Source organism: Mesoplodon mirus, assembly GCF_964341445.2.
Source record: "Mesoplodon mirus genome assembly, chromosome: 5".
Classification (NCBI taxonomy): Eukaryota; Metazoa; Chordata; class Mammalia; order Artiodactyla; family Ziphiidae; genus Mesoplodon; species Mesoplodon mirus.
The window spans coordinates 14,904,992-14,922,390 of record NC_138980.1 but is presented as its reverse complement, the minus strand read 5'-3'; the positions used below and the strand labels follow the sequence as shown (position 1 = coordinate 14,922,390).

General features: G+C 40.1%; 1 protein-coding gene across 1 annotated transcript; it reads right to left on the bottom strand.

Annotated features, from left to right (window-relative positions):
• Positions 1–294: 294 nt before the first annotated feature.
• NPM1 (nucleophosmin 1) lies at positions 295–16,434 on the bottom strand. The gene is made up of 11 exons (XM_082623006.1): positions 16,246–16,434; positions 14,168–14,247; positions 13,552–13,671; positions 13,126–13,219; positions 12,449–12,555; positions 12,282–12,349; positions 7,716–7,773; positions 7,293–7,376; positions 6,342–6,443; positions 3,965–5,284; positions 295–651 (listed from the first exon to the last, which is right to left on the bottom strand). Exons 1-10 carry the CDS (start codon positions 16,301–16,303, stop codon positions 5,276–5,278), a joined length of 780 nt encoding a protein of 259 aa, XP_082479132.1. The 5' UTR covers positions 16,304–16,434; the 3' UTR covers positions 295–651; positions 3,965–5,275.
• Positions 16,435–17,399: the final 965 nt, after the last annotated feature.

The window sequence follows — 17,399 nt, the reverse complement described above, 5'->3', positions numbered from 1 at the left end:
GCTGCAGGCTATTTAACATGCCAGATTTTCTTTGGGAGTGAAAAGGCTAGGACAGGTGGATAAGAAGGTCTGATGAACATTTGATTATAATTAACTATTATCAAGAGGTGGTAAGGTAAAAGCACTAAGCCCTCTTGATGAAAAATAGATTGGTTAACTCTGAGAAGCAAAACTATTTGGATGGGTAGGGCAGGATACTATTTTAGAGATTCTGGAATACTATTTGACACTTTTACTATGTACATGTATTTCTTTGACAAAGTATAAAGAGGATAACAGAAAGAGAAACAGTGCTACTGTATTAAAATACTGAGTTTATTTCACATGTATATTTTTGTCTCCCCACCATTTCCATTTGTCTGACCACCACTACTACTATGTCCTATCATAACATTCCATACATACTTAAAACCAAGCAAAGGGTGGAGTTCCATCTTTAAAAACTAAACAGGCATTTTGGACAACACATTCTTGGCAATGGAACCTGGACAACATTTAACAGACACGGTAGGGAAAGTTCTCACTCTGCATTATAAAAAGGACAGCCAGATATCAACTGTTACAGAAATGAAATAAGACGGAAAATTTTAACAAACTGTTTAAACTATTTTCTTAAAGAGACTTCCTCCACTGCCAGAGATCTTGAATAGCCTGGGGAAAAAAAAGAGAGAAAAGAAATGTGGTTAAAAAACCACAACACTTCATACACACCAATAAATTAAACCACGTCTCTGTACAATTCAACATATCTATTTTTCATTCTACCACCAAAAAGGTTCACTCTAGATAATTAAAAACTGATTTCAAGGAAATTTATACTTAGGCATAATTCAATTTCAAATACTTTGATTCAGACACAAAAATCATGTGATTTTTGTACGCAAAGTCACTTTTATACTAATATACATTTAACAACTTAGATATTTAGTTAAGGAAACGAAGACCAGTTTGGCCAATGTTGCCTCCATGTTATCTGCTTTAGGGCTGCCAGATTTAGAGAAAAACATGCACCTGTACACAGGACACATAAAATTAAGTACACTTATCTGAAATAAACTATATAAATATACCAAAGTTACATCTTTCTTTATCTCTAATTATATCTCCCTGATGATGTGGGAACTCAACAGTTCTTTATTTTGCATAATTTGCTTATAAAATTCCTTAATTACAGTCTTATATTTTGTTTACATTTTAAGTTTCTACAGTGGTCATATCCAAATTATTTCATTAATGAGAACACATGCTAGCATTAGCATTATGAGACACTATATATATTTAGCATGTTCTGCCATATTAGCTACTCAGACAAGCTCCTCTCGTTTGTTGAAACACAGAACACCATCTTCCATGACTAACTTGCTTTTCCATTCTTCAAGTCTAATAATTTAAAGTATTGCCCAGGGCTTCCCTGGTGGCGCAGTGGTTGAGAGTCCGCCTGCCGATGCAGGGGACACAGGTCACATGCCGCGGACCTGCGCGTCCGGAGCCTGTGCTCCGCAACGTGAGAGGCCACAACAGTGAGAGGCCCGCGTACCGCAAAAAAATAAAAACAAAAATATTGTCCAATGACCAAAAAAGAGATCCCTCATCAATTTCTACATCCCTCTTCAACATATAATTGATTCTACTTGTTCTCATGCTGGTATTTAGTAACACCATGTAAAAGAGCCAAAATCTTCAAGTGATAAAAAACATTTCAAATGACAATCATGTAAGTGCAGTATTAATTATCTACTTCAAATTGATGTTTCTTTTCCTATTCATGAATAATGCCTCTTAAAAAAATAGTCTTGATGTTTTTGTCAACTCTTTAAAGGATTCAACAAGTTCTTTTAAAGCAATGGAGAACTTCAATGACTTTGCTCTTCTTTTAATTTACATGGTCCTACTGCTGAAGAGACATTTAAATAAGCAGGTTTCACTCAATGGATTATTTAAAAGAACTTTGGGAGCCTTTTCTTCAAAGTGTTTCAGTGCTTCAAATAAATAGGATTTTCTCAAATACTGTTTTTAAACACAGCCATTGGATTTCAAATGCAAGGGAACTGAATACCATGTCAACAAACATCAGTCATTCGCTAATCATTAAGTTGAATAAAAATACTGAAGAACATTTTCATGACACTCTAATGTAAAAAAAAAAACAAAAACCAGATGCTACTTGACTTATGTATTATATAGAATATTGAATGGAAAAGAAAACACCTGCGAATACATCATGTTTTGCTTCGAGTAAACACTGTTTGCCACTTTATACAAACATTCAGCAAGATTTTTATCTGTAGTCTTTCCACAAAAGGCAGTACAATTTTTTTGATTAACTCTTTAATTCAAGAGTTTTTGCAAAAATTTGCTATTTCTCAGGTTCCATCTGGATTTCATTAGCCAAATCCTCATAAACAACTTTTTCAGAAGCAAAACTGCACAAGTAATGGGAAGATACTTTACACATTGTGATTACTTACATCTGCAGCTATGCCATAAAAATGTGACACATTCAATGTTTTGATAATTTCATAATAGTAAACTGAGATATCACACTTTTTATTATTGCAGAAATTTCATCCTGGCACTTGAAAACAGCTTTCAGTTTTTAAGTCAGAAGATATTTCTGATAGCAGTGAATTCAGTCATTTTCAGCTGTAAGACTGACATTATGCTGTTTGGAAGGCCCTTGCAACTTCAGTTGTTACTTTATCTTCACCTGAATTTTTCCTAATCAAAAATTTTATTTTAGGGCTTCCCTGGTGGCGCAGTGGTTGAGAGTCCATCTGCCGATGCAGGGGACACGGGTTCGTGCCCCGGTCCGGGAAGATCCTACATGCCGCGGAGCGGCTGGGCCCGTGGGCCATGGCCGCTGGGCCTGCGCGTCTAGAGCCTGTGCTCCGCGACGGGAGAGGGGAGAGGCCACAACAGTGAGAGGCCCACGAACCGCAAAAAAAAAAAAAAAAAAAAAAAAACCCAAAAAAACCAAAAAAACCATTTTCAATACTGAATTAACAATTACACACTGCATAGTTTTAAAAGGACTTTTATGCTTACTAAATGTCCGCAGAAAATTCACACAATTTACACTGGCTTTTTGGGATTCAAATATACACAAAAACAGAATAGCAACCAAAAGAATCGAAGAAAAGATTCAAACTGGTTATCTCGTGACCACAACAAGGAAGGCTGAACTCACAATAAACAAGTAAAGAGTATTAAACCACTGAAAGGGTTTCAAACCTGAGAAAAATAGTGCTGCCATTTAAGTGACTTAAGTACTAAATATTGTGGTAGAAAAAGATCTCTAAATAACAAATTTAATTTATTGAAGAAAGCTGAATCCAGGAGACTTAGGGAGCGCTGACAAAAACCATTAAACACAGAAATATGTCCTGTATGTACATGATGCCTAGCAACCCTGTGTAACTGCTTTTACATTTTCCTTTACAATCTGCGAGTCAGCAACTATAAATAAGATAGTAAAAATAAATGCATGATTTTTCTTCTATTGACAAAATACCTTCTTCACATTAAGAAATACAAAATCTAACTCAACTGATTTTACACTTAGGTTGATTTCAGCAAAATGTGCTTCCCATAACATCTATGGAGAAAATCATCTCTGCCAACTCACAAGAAAGCAAAGAACAGACTGACCCAAGTAGCCAAATGGAGCAGCAAGGAAAACCACAGCTCATTTCCTTAGCCAACATAGTACCAAAAGCAAAACTGAGTTCAGTAACCAAGAGATAATTTACCAACTATATAAAAGCTGGGAAAAATGTACTAAAAAAGTTATCTTCTCAGTCTCTGCCAACTAAATTCTTAAGAGTTTCCATGTATTTAATCTGAAGTATTGTCTGTGGTTAGGAACATTTTAAAAGAAGCCAACACCTAAAGAGACTAAACAAATAACCGTAATGTCACAATAAAAATTTTGGATTTGATCACGTCTCCAACAAAGTTCAGTTACCTCCTGGTCAGTCATCCGGAAACAATTCTTCACATAATTGATGAATTTGGCTTCCACTTTGGGAAGGGAACCACCCTATTGAGACAAAAGCATTATTAAGAGTAAGTATAGAAACACTATTTTTGAGGGAGATTGTTATGAAATTCCTCAGATTTGAGTGTTTATTATATGGATCATTGTGATTCATTCCTTGTCTCTTCAACTCCTTCAGTTTAATACTGAATAAATCCTTTTTTAGGCCTAGAAAGACATGTTTGTACAACATATTAGGACCTCGGGGTCTTCCACAAGTACTCTCATACTGAGTAAGGTTTGTCCAAGTTTCAAATTTCCTGCCCCCACCCAGCCACTCTATAAACACCAAGTATAAGATATGCTTGTGATTCTTCAGGCACTCAACCATCAACTTGACTGCCTACTGTATTTATCTAACAAGTCGGCTTTATCACCACCCTCTACCACCCAGGACCAAATACAAAAAAAAAAGTATAGCCCCTTTGGGTATCGTGTATACATGTGACGAAAATTGTTAAAAAGATCACTTAATATGTACCAAAAACCCAGGTCCAGCACAGTGCTAACCTGGGAGTCAATTCAGGGGGTATATGAAGTCAAATGGGGGGAAGACTTTATTACATTTCACTAAACTCTAAAATTCGCCATTCCTTTCAATTATGGGCACAGGGAAGAAAGCACAATAGTAGTAACACCATTTTCAAAGTATATGTCACAAATATTTTCAAAAATCTTGAAATGTTTATATTTATCTCTGCTCTGGAATTATCTTAACGCACTAATTTTTTCACTTTTGTTTCCTATTGTGATAACTAAATTTTGATTTTCCCTGTAACCTGAATCTTCTGTGCATTTTAAAAAGATCAAGAAGGCTTCAGGTATGGTGTAAGATACTTAACTGCCTCATCACCTAGAAAATAAACCTCACTATAATTACACTTTTAAATTATTGTCACATACATTCTTATTTGATTCAAATTATTTATTGAGCAGCTAGGGAGATACAAAGGTGATTAAAATATGGTCAGAGAGGTGAGGCAAATGCACAAGTAATAGAAAGCAAAGTATAAGGTTCACTGAATCACAGCAGTCAAAAGAAAGTGTTTTAGGAGATCAAGAGATTGCTTCCAGCCTGGAAGGGGGGCATGGGTGGGTGGCAAATCAGGAAAGGGGATTGAGTTAAAATAGAAGACTTCAGTCTGGATTGTTGATGATACTCAGTTTGGACTACATTTGTCTCTCCTTTTCCTCTCTCCCCATCTTTGGGTTTAATTTACCAGTAGTGCCCAGGATTGTTCAATGCGCCTGCAATTAAACCAAGGAGATAGGACCATATTAAAATTAGGGGGAGGGGTATCTAAAATGTCATTTTAGAACGGTACGCAAGGGATAAAAATAAAGCAGCGATACCAGGAAGGCTAAAAGGTTTGCAGTAGTACTAAAGCAAAATCAAGAAATACATTCTGGTTCTAAAATGTTAGTTTTCCAATTGACTCATAACTGCACAATGAAAGGAAATCTACAGAAGCCATGTAGAACCTAGAGAGCACAGAAAAAACACAGGAAAAGGGAGTCAGTAACTTTTCCTCACCATCCCACATTTATTCTCAATAATTGGGGTCTGAGAATATTCACAGAATTTTGAAGTTTCTCTCAAATGTGTTTCAAGGCATTAAAACCAATTACTCCATACTCCAGAGTTCACTAAAGTTTATTAAGTGCATCCCCCCACCCGAAATCAAGCAAGGCCAAGTAGGACAAAAGCTAATCCTCTTCTCACACATTTCCACTAAGACAAAAGGAGACTAAATGTAAACACCTTAGTCACTTAAAAATTCAAGATATTATCACACGTATTGCCTGGTGACATCTTGGTGCAAATGGCAAATAGAAACGACTCAATTTGTTGGAGAATGTTTCTGACTACAGTCAAACACGAGTAATTTTTTTTAAAAACTACAACACCACGTGGCCAAAGACTACTTTTCCAGCCATTTGCAATTTTAGAAGATTCATACGCCCTCTGCTGGTACTGTGGCATCTCATGACCAGAACAGGTGAAGGGAAATGCTCTCTCATTTTAACATCTAAGGTAAGAATATATCTTACCATCAACTTACTTGTAATCCTTTGATAATGGAAAATAAAGCATATGTAACTTCAAATATGCAAAAAAAAAATCAACAGACTATAAATTAATGTAAGTACCTAGTAATCCATTTTTGAGATAATTTCACACCACAAAAGGGCAGGTATATTAACTATAAAAAATGAGGAACAGTCCTGTTCCAAACCCCAGGAAGGTAAAATTACCAATTTAGTTCCTTTAATTTAGTTCCTTTAAGGAAGACAATTTACTCACTTTTTCTATACTTGCTTGCATTTTTGCTTTAATGTCTTCTACAGAGCTAGGTCCTTTTGGTGTTTTAGGAGTTTTTTCCAGTTTTTTGAAGGATTCTTGACCCTGGGAAAAAAGGCGAATTTTACATCATAAGAACTCTTAAGACCCTCCCTACCTGGATTTTCTCAATAAAATTCTTACAGTCCTTTGTAAAAACAAGTATACACCGGAATTGAGTTAAATGAATTCATGTCTCAACAATTATTTTTAAGTTATTGCTTAAGAAAGGAATAGGAAATAGTTTGAGCCTGCATTTATATTCAACACAAGGTCAGTTCTACACTTAAAGTAAGTATATTATCAAAAAACGAAACCAGAAGGTCCCCAAGAACGAAGCAACAAAGTTAATGCAGCTTGATGCCTGGGGCCCATTCCATAGCATTTAAATGATAATCTCCCAACATGCGGCCAGCACAGAGAAACTGCACTATGCGATAAACATACCTTTCAACAAGCAAGAACCCTTACATGACACAACTGTTTGTACCACAATAAAAATCTTTCTGTCGGCTTTCTCCCCCATTAGAAAGCCACGGCAATATACAGTTGACCCTTGAATGTCAACAGGTGACGCCAGCCCTCCACGTGGCCAAAAATCTGTGTATAACTTGTCGGCCCTCCACATCTGTGGTTCCTCTGCATCCATATTCAACCAAACGTGGATATGCAGTACTGTAGCATTTACAAAAAAAAAAAAACCGTGATAAATGGACCCATGCAGTTTAAACCCATGCTGTTCAAGGGTCAACTGTGTAACTATATGACAGTGATTACCAATAAAATAATCACATCTTAGCTCTTCAACACCAACTACAGGCGTTCTCCAAAGACCTATCAAATTTTCAAAGGAGATTCTTCCACAGAAGAACCTAACTACTTCAATGGAGCTTGTATTTGTATGTTACCACTTACTTTTGATCTTGGTGTTGATGGTTTTGAGTCTTTTCCATTCTGGTTTGATTTTTGTGCATTTTTGGCTGGAGTATCTCGTACAGACTGCAATTAGAAATTAATCTTAATCAATGCCCCTCCCTACGTAACAGACATATTAGTACAAACAAAACTGCCCCAAACCATGGCAAAAGCAGCAGTCAGGCTAAGAGAAACAATCATTTTGACAAAAGGGTTAACAGACAGACAGAAGGCTATATAAAGAAAAGAGATAACTCCCCACTATTAGAAAAGTTTCCAGGGTAGCCCTACTCAAGAAAAATTTGAAGTATGAGATCATCTTCTCCTAAGACAATTTTCAATAACCACAAAACTAATGGCAAAAATTCCCATCATTTTTTATTAGCTATTTCTGATAATCTTATACTACTGTATCTTACTTACTTTCTTTACTGGAGCTTTTTCTTCAGCTTCCTCATCATCAAAGTCATCATCATCATCACTACAAATGAAATAAGTCCTTATTACTGATTCAATGCACTCAACAAATCTAGAAAGCTTATCCAGAGAGTGGATGAACCTACAAGTTTAGTCAATCAAAGCACGAAGAGCTTTCAAACTTTTGTGGGTTGACAAAAGAACTGAAAGCACAATCTTGAACACAAATTCATTTTCACTGCAACATTATTCACAATTACCAAGCAGCAGAAGCAACCCAGGGAACTCCCTGGCAGTCCAGTGGTCAGGACTCCACACTTCCACTGCAGCGGGGCACAGGTTCAACCCCTGGTTGGGGAACTAAGAGATCCCACATGCAGCACGGTGTGAGCCAACCCGCCCTGCCACCCCCAAAAAGCAGCAACCCAAATATTCATAAACAAATTGTAGGGAAAATGTCATATACGTATATATATCAGGGAATATGCAGTCTTAGGGAAATCCTCAAATGTAGCACATGGATGAACCTTAAGGACATTATGCGAAGTGAAAGAACAGTCACAAAAAGACAAATACTGTATGATTCCACTTATATGAGGTATCTAAAGGAATCAGTCTTTTTTTTTTTTTTTGTGGTACGCGGGCCTCTCACTGTTGTGGCCTCTCCCGTTGCGGAGCACAGGCTCCGGATGCGCAGGCCCAGCGGCCATGGCTCACGGGCCCAGCCGCTCCGCGGCATATGGGATCCTCCCAGACCGGGGCACGAACCCGTATCCCCTGCATCGGCAGGCGGACTCTCAACCACTGCGCCACCAGGGAGGCCCAGGAATCAGTCTTTATAGAAACCAAAAGTAGATTTGGTGGCTGGCAGGGGAGAGGTGGAAATGGGGACTTTTTGTTCAACGGTTATGGTTTTCAGTGTAACTAGATGAGCTTGAGATGTTACACAACAATGTGATTAACACTACTGAACTGCACACTTAAAAAATAGTTAAGATGGTAAATATGGTGTTATGTTTTTTACAACTGAAAATAAATTTTTGAAAATGAAAATGGAGTTATTTAAAGAAATTAAAATAAATAGAAACATTCCAAATTCATGGACCAGTAAATATTAAGGTGGCAACTCTCCAAATTAATCTACATATTTAACACAACCCCTAAAAGAATCCTAGCTGGTATCTCCATAGAAACTGATCCTAAAACTCACACTGAAACTCTAGGAACCCAAAGTAGCCAAAATCAATCTTGAAAAAGAACAAAGGTGAAGCATTCACATTAAGTAATTACAAACTAAAATCTATAAAAAGTACAAAGCAACAGAAATCAGAATAATGTTTCACTGGCAGAAGGATAGACATGGAACTGAAGAGTCCAAAAGTAAATATACATTTATGGTAACTATTTTCAAAAAGGGGGCAAAGACCATTCAATGGGGAAAAGTCTTTCACAAATGATGCCGGGACTACTGGATATCCACAATCAAAAAAAAAATGAAACTGGCTCCTACCCACAATAGATACAAAAATCAATTCAAAATGGATAAAAGCTAAGAGCTGAAACTATAAAACTTTCTGAAGATCTGGCAATGGTTAGGTTTGACACCGAAAACACAATAAAAGAAATAAACCAAACTTTATGAAATTTAAAAGCTTTTCTGTAAAGGACCACCAACAGAGTATAAAGACAACCCATGGAATGGGAGAAAATGTTTGTAAATTCTACCTGGTAAGGGATTTGTTTCCAAAATATATAAAAAAGTTCTTACAGTTCAATAATATAAAACGAGTACAAGTACTGCTACATGCTACAAGGATGAATCTTAAAAACATTGTGATAAGTTAAACAAACCAGCCACAAAAGAGCACATATTGTATGATTCCATTTATATGAAATATCCACAACAGGCAAATCTATAAAAAACAAAGTACATTAGTGGTTGACTAGAGCTGGGGAAGATGAGGTATGGTTATAGCAGTTTCTTTTTGAGGTGATGAAATGTTCTGAAACTGGCTGCACAACTGTGCATATACACTATAAAGCACCAAATGGTACACTCTAAATGGGGGAACTGGGGGGAAAAAATCCAATCACTGGAGAAGTCCACGAATAAGTACGAATCAGCAAATGGTGGAATTGGTTTAAATTGTAATTACTTCACAAACCAAACATTATATACTGGTCAAAATGGTTTCTCTTCCACATTGCATAGTCTAAATAAAAAACAGGAGTAACTTCATCCAAGTGCAACCAAAGCAACACTTCTTTCCAATACAGGGGTAAAAAATCTGCTGTTAACTGGATAAAATACCATGTAGTATACATTTAAAGGCATATAACGTCTTTTAAGTAATTTTTAACAGTGATTGGTCAATTTTGGCCCTAGCACCCAATACCTGCATGGGCTACCCCATATTAAAAAAAAGATGACAAAAAAAAAAAAGAAAAAAACGAAAAAAAAAAGAAAAAATAAATAAATAAATAAAATAAAAAAAAGATGACAGGGCTTCCCTGGTGGCGCAGTGGTTGAGAGTCTGCCTGCAGATGCAGGGGACACGGGTTCGTGCCCTGGTCCGGGAAGATCCCACATGCCACAGAGCGGCTGGGCCCGTGAGCCATGGCTGCTGAGCCTGCGCGTCCGGAGCCTGTGCTCCACAACGGGAGAGGCCACAACAGTGAGAGGCCCGCGTACCGCCAAAAAAAAAAAAAAAAAAAAAAAAGATGACAATGGTTTCTATAAAACCACTATTGTAATAAGCAGTTTTATTAGGATAGTCCCTAATAAAATAGGGGAAAAGGGTGTTTATGGAGAACACCCTTTGTTTTATTTTTTTTAAGTAACAGGTATTTTCCTGGGTGGCACCTAGGCAAATCCCATTGCCACCTTCCATGAAGAAAACACGGAACACTCTCCACCACCCCCTCACCTGACCTGGCCCCTGTGGGAAATGACACTGAACTTGGAAGGAAGCACAGCCCATGCTGCCCCAGGACCCAGCCATGACCATGAGCCACTTGGGGAATGGCCACTCCGGCCCCATGGGGGCCCCATGCCAGCCATGCTTGAACGCCTAACATTTTCAGGGCCCCCTAAAAACTGGCCTCCAAAGTCACCCCTTATAGTTCCCTGGCCACCCAGAATAATCCACCCAGGATGTATCTGTAAGCCATACTAACTTTTTTTTTAAAACTTTTTATTTTATATTGGAGTATAGTTGATTAACTATGTTTTGTTGGTCATACTAACTTTTAATGTACTACATGGTCTTCAGCTTTTCTTGCTTACATCAACAGCAGTCAACCAACCCCACACCATACCCCTTCCATCCCCAGAACAGACCCACTGATCTGCCTTTTTGTGGGTTCCAAGCCTTCTGAGATTATGGCTTACAATTTCCACATAATAACTACTTTTAACTAACAAACCTTGGGGCACCTCTTAACATTTTCACTGCCCCCTAACCAATGGAATCTTCTAAGACTTGTTATCCTCAAGGGATCCATTAACTGCCTCTACTTATACATGTATCTGACTACCCTTTTTTCCCTTTTATGAAAACTTACCAATTTGGACCATGTCACCATCTACACTTTTCATTCCTCCCTCACCACCTAACTTAAAGACAACTTAGAGGAGACATGGAAGACAAGAACGTAAACTATTTACATTGTAGTTACATCAGGAATTATCCCCATTTTAAAGACAGGAAATCTTCCAAAGCCCAGGCATAATCAACTAGTAACAAACACCAACTATACCGAGTTTGTTTTTAAGTTTGACATGCAGGTAATTTTGAATTTTTTAAGCATTCAACTCTTTCCTATTTTCTGCTTCCACTGTCATGCTCAAAGGCCTTTTTAAAGGGCTACCAACTTGGCTAGTTGAGGTCACTGAAAACCTACTTTGCAGATCTGATCGTTAAATTAGTGCATGTTCTCTCAGAGTCTGTCTTAGATTCCATTTCAACTGTTTTCAGTAAATATATAATGGACCAACCTGAGAACTCAAGAACAAAGTGGACAAACAGTTAAAAATTCAACATTAATAAATTTTTGATATGGCTGCATATAGGAAAGACTAATTATGAGGAGCATTTTATTCCATAGCGTGTTTGTAACTTTACCATAGTCTGACCTAGTTTAACAAATGTATCAAAAATCTTGTTTACAACCAAATTTTAAATTCTCCAGCAAAATCCTATTCTCTTTTAGAATCTAATTTTCTCATAAGGACCAGGACAACCACATGCCAAAATCCTTTGTGGGGAAAAAAAAATCCCCAAGTGACAACTTACAAAATGAATATAGCTGGAGCTATTCAGATTCTCTTTATGCCCAACCCATTTATTATAAACTGTTCAGCATAAAATACACCAGACTTAGCATACAGTAATGTGTCCACTAAATCTTCCTCAGAAAAAAGGCACCTAGTCATATACATCTGGGAAATGCTGCATACTCCATCCTTTAACTCAGCTCATTTAACACACTGACAACCACTCATCATGATTTTGGTAAATCGTTTTCATAACCCCCCATACAACGTCAGGTTTCTAAGGGCATACTACTTACTCTTCATCATCATCGTCATCGTCATCATCATCATCTTCATCTCCATCAGCAGCAAGTTTTACTTTTTTCTTAAAAAAATAATTGGACACACACTCGTAAGTAAGTGCTAACCCAAACTACCAAACTAAAGGCCAGAATAAATTATGTATAGTAGATTGCATCTGTACCTGTGGAACCTTGCTACCACTTCCAGGGGCAGAACGCTTTCCAGATATACTTAGGAGTTTCACGTCCTCCTCCTCTTCATCTTCTGACTCTGCATCTTCCTCCACAGCTAAAATAAAATTCTTCATTAGCCACTACTAAAACTCAACCAACAGCAAGAATTCAGAAAAAAGGGCACTGATAAGACACAGTAATGAATATTTTAAAACTCAGATTCTATTAGAAAAACAGTAAAAAGAGAACAAAAATTTTTTAAAGGAATTTGGTGGACTAATACTCATTACTAGGTTTTACATGCAAAACACCAGGCTTTTCTAGTTATAAATTACTAGATTCCCTTTTTTTCTTTTTTCTTTTTTTTTGCGGTACGCGGGCCTCTCACTGTTGTGGCCTCTCCCGTCGCGGAGCACAGGCTCCGGGCGCGCAGGCTCAGCGGCCATGGCTCACGGGCCCAGCCGCTCCGCAGCATGTGGGATCTTCCCGGACCGGGGCACGAACCCGTGTCCCCTGCATCGGCAGGCGGACTCTCAACCACTGCGCCACCAGGGAAGCCCCTAGATTCCCATTTGAACCTATTACAGACCAGCAGTACTGGAACTAAGCATACTTTATAAAGTCCAAATTGGGAACAAAGTAACTGCATTAAAAATAACCATCATAACATATAAAAGTAACATACCTACTAAGTGCTGTCCACTAATATGCACAGGCCCTGAACCACACTTCAACCGTAAGACCACAGGTGGTGTTATTTCAAAGCCCCCAAGGGAAACCTAAAAAGAAGAAATTATAAATCACTAAATATTGTGGGGAAAAAAATGGTTACATGTTTGGTATAAAATCTGTTCATGACTTAAAAATGTTTCTGAACAAGCAAACCCATAAGCCAAATGAACAAACCAGTGAACCTGTTTTTTCCACCTCTGATAAACAAGCAGCTACCACCAGTGATCAGTCAACACCAGTGACAGAATATGCAGCTGTGACTACTAGGAAAAAACCAAACCAAATTCCCCAATCTCCTTGTTGTAAGCTAAATGACACTCACCTTAAGGCAAGAGAATGAGACTTTGACATAAAATCCAAAGTGTAAAAGTGCCCTTACCGTTGGCTGCACAGACATTTTCAAAGTTGCCAGTGTTACTTTGATTGGACTGCCTTCATAATTCATGGCCTCTGCTTCGACAATGTGCAATTCATCCTTTGCGCCAGCCCCTAAACTGACCTGTGAATAGAAGAACAGTACTTCAACTTAAGTTTCCACCATTTTACAACCCCCCAACCAGTTGTTTTAAATAATCAGAACAATTTATAAACCTTTCATTGTTACCACTGATGGGAAACTGACTTGAGCACGATGTTGTCTTCAAGTTTTATGTGACTTTGACAATTTCTCATATTTGGTGAATCTTAACAATTACATAAAAATGCATTTGATGACAAAGATGTTTATGTCATCACCCACGCCTACGTACAAACCACCTAACATTTACTGGCCACCTGGAAGTTAAGTAGTAGGCTATAGGCTAGCGTCTGTGGAGAACAAATAAGATTTGTATTTATCACTACCCTAAAGGGCTTTTTAATACAACTGTAGAAGCGAAGAACATAAATAAGGCAAGAAAAATACTGCTGTAAAATAAGTATTAATCCACACGAATAGGAACTAAGAGACTGAAATCAAGAAATGTTAAGTAGTTTATTTTGAAAAGTTTAAGTACCGTTCTTAAAGATAACTGGTGCTCATTTTCATCATTATCCACCTTAAAGTGATAATCTTTGTCGGCCTTTAGTTCACAACCTGTAAATGAAGAAAAAATTCAACTATAACAAGCAGAAAAATAACACTGAAAATTCAGTGTGGGTAACCAAAAAGTTAACTTGTGAACTAATTTTTACTATTCTAGCTACGAAAAGGCAAGGCAGAAGTACCTCTTCCTGGATTTCTTGAACACAGAAGTCTATAAACATCAAATAACATCCATACAGAGCTTTATAAATTCCACTACCCACTACATTATTTTATGCTCAACTACACTACTATTCTCGTGTAGAAACGGGATCAAAAATTTAGTAAACCTAGAACTGAAACCAACCCTAACATACAATGTTGATAAAATCCCACTATTTTAAAGTTGAATTACCTACCAAAACTCCCAGGTGCCAAATTTAGAAATGACAATGGTTACACAAACACCTACATCAACAGCTTGTATTTACAACAGGAAAACTACAAACGTAAAAGAACTAAAACTCATTACAGGGGCCAACATTCCATCTTTGAAGTAACAGAAATGATGTACATTAAATTCTGTTCAGAAATTATGTTTAAGACAATAGAAATATCCTAGGGATACTTCCAATAGCAAGAGTTAACATAAAAGTTCTGATATAAATTTTGATGTAAATTGATCAGAAACACCAGCTTTTCGAAATGCTAGGACTAAAAGCCTTAATGCATACTGCATGTCACTACTACCATTCATGAATAAGCAAACTGTCTTAAATACCAGCAGAATTAAACTTTACTTAATTTAAATAGTCCCATTTAGTTGTAATCTAAGAGTTACTGGAATAGATGCTTAACTGTTATTTCTCAGTTAACAAATCTCAGCATGATATATAAGGAAACAAAATTAATTTGGGGCAGGATTTGCACTTACTTTTAAAGCCTGACACAAAGGCTTCAACAATACAGTTTTTAGTGAGACTGAAAAACCAACGCAGGCCCCTTAGTACTTGGTGTGCTCGAGGGGGAAATCCCAAAACCCTGGTATAGAATTACAAGTTTAACAGAAGGCGCCCTCCGCCAGTCTCCCTCCCTAGCCACCCCCCACCCCAAATCATTTGTAATGCAACAGCTCTGGAGGCATGGGTCATGGGGTTAGATCTAGTCTCTTCCTACAAGTGCAACCTTCGTTAAGCCACTTCGGTTCTCTGAGCGGCAATACCTCCTCTGCGAGGTGGACGCGGTGAGACAGAAAAAGGATTCTCTAAATGAGAACTACCAGCGTAGATGTTAAGCACCGAACAAAAGACCTCCAAGAGTCCTGGAGCTACCAACCACTTCACCTAATATTTCCGGCCCACCAGCCTCAATCAAGCCCCAGGACCCCAGGCTCGGGGGTGACAAGACAACCGTGAGCCCCGGATGCAGCGCCCACACACCCCCTCCTTCCCCCAACCACGTGGCAACCACGTGCTCCCCAGCGGTCGCGGCCTCCTCACGCCGGGCCGGGCCGCACCTCCCTTGCCCCAAGCAACCAACCGAGGCACCGGGACCGAGGCTCGGTCGAGAGCTCCTGACCCTGAGGCCCGAGGACAACGCCATGCTCAATCGACCCCCTCCAGAAAGGAGGCCCAAGCCTCCTCACACCCCGAACCCACAAAACCTCCTGCATCACCAACGCGGAGCTCAGCCTCTGGCACCCGCCCGAAATCAGAAGCCTACCAACTCACAGAACCCCAGGAAATAATTGTGCCCGGAGCTCCACCACGGGCCCCGCGTAACGCCGAACCCTCAGCCGGTCGGTTCCACGTTACCTCAGGCCCTGGGCCTCGGACCGCTGACGCCCCAGCCTTCGGGCCGCCCCTCCTTCCCACCCCCCCTCCGTGCTTCCGGCTCGCCCCTCCTGGGTCCCCATCCTGCAGGCGGCAGGACCCCGTCTGCTCGCTTCCCACTCCCTCAGGCCTCCAGCCTGCTTAGCTTTCCTCGCTAACCCAGGCCTCAGTGGGATTCCGCCCCCCCACCAAAGCCTGCAGGCCCTGCTCGGCCTCGCTCCAACCCCCCAGCAGTTACCGAAAAGATAGTTCTGGGGCCTCAGGGAGCTCATGTCCATGTCCATCGAATCTTCCATGGGTTGGTGGCACGCACTTCGGTGGGAGAGAAAGTGGACGGAGATAAAAGACTACCGTTCGAAAGAACAGTCACGCAGGACGGAATCAGACCAGGGAAAGGACGCGGGCTCCCTGCGCACATATATAGCAACCAGGAGATCTCGCGAGAGCTCCTTAAGTCCCGTCTCCGCGCGCTTGCTCCGGAGCCCCCCTCCCCGCACGGTCGCCCTCCCGCGCAAGCGCTCTTCAACCTCACTCCTTTCTACCTCGCCCCCCACCTCCTCCAGGTACTTCGCGGGCTCCCACCGAGCACGCGCACTCGTACCCCGGCCCCACCCCTCCGCCGGAGCCGCCGCCTGTGCGCACGCGTGCTTCCCCCGGGTAGCGCGCGTTCCCCGCCTTCTAGCCTTCCACGTCCTCTCCGGCTCAGGCGCGCGGGCCTTGCTGGAGGAGACTGCGCAGCCCACCCTGCAAAATGGCGGCGGCAACACTTAGCTGTGTTAGGTATGGAGGGCGAACCGGTTGTGAGTCAGAGAGCAGCTCGATTCACCTTTCTCCGTCCCCTCGTGCCTCGCAGGCCCCCAAACAAGCATAACCACTTCGGGTTTTTTGACTCGCCTGAAGGCCTGGGCGCAGAATTCATTGTTTCCCCAAAGTTAAAGCTTGAGGTGCCAGAGACAGTGGACTATACGCATTATTATCTGTTGGAGAGAAGATGTAGCTGCTGGCCAGACTTATTCAGCTCTGTTTTTATCGCTCTGTCGTTTCTGAGTAAACATCTTCGAAGTTGAAATCCTTCCTCATTATGTCATTTGGGGGCAAAAGGGGACTAAGTCGGCCTCTTCCACATGAGCAGGGCAGGAACCAAGCCTGGGTGATTTCTCCAGACAGAAGGTTTTAAAAGGGCTGTATATCCACAACATGTCCCCACGTAACGTCCTGTGAGGCACACACGACTATCCCCGCTTTGCAGACAAGGAAACGGGCCGCGAGGAAGGTGCCCAAACAGATGAAGTGACTATAGACAGGGTTCTCTAGTTCGAAGTCCAATACTAACATCCAACTAAAAGAGCTCAGAGGATTATATGAGGGTCCAGTGTCTGAGGCAGTGCAGTT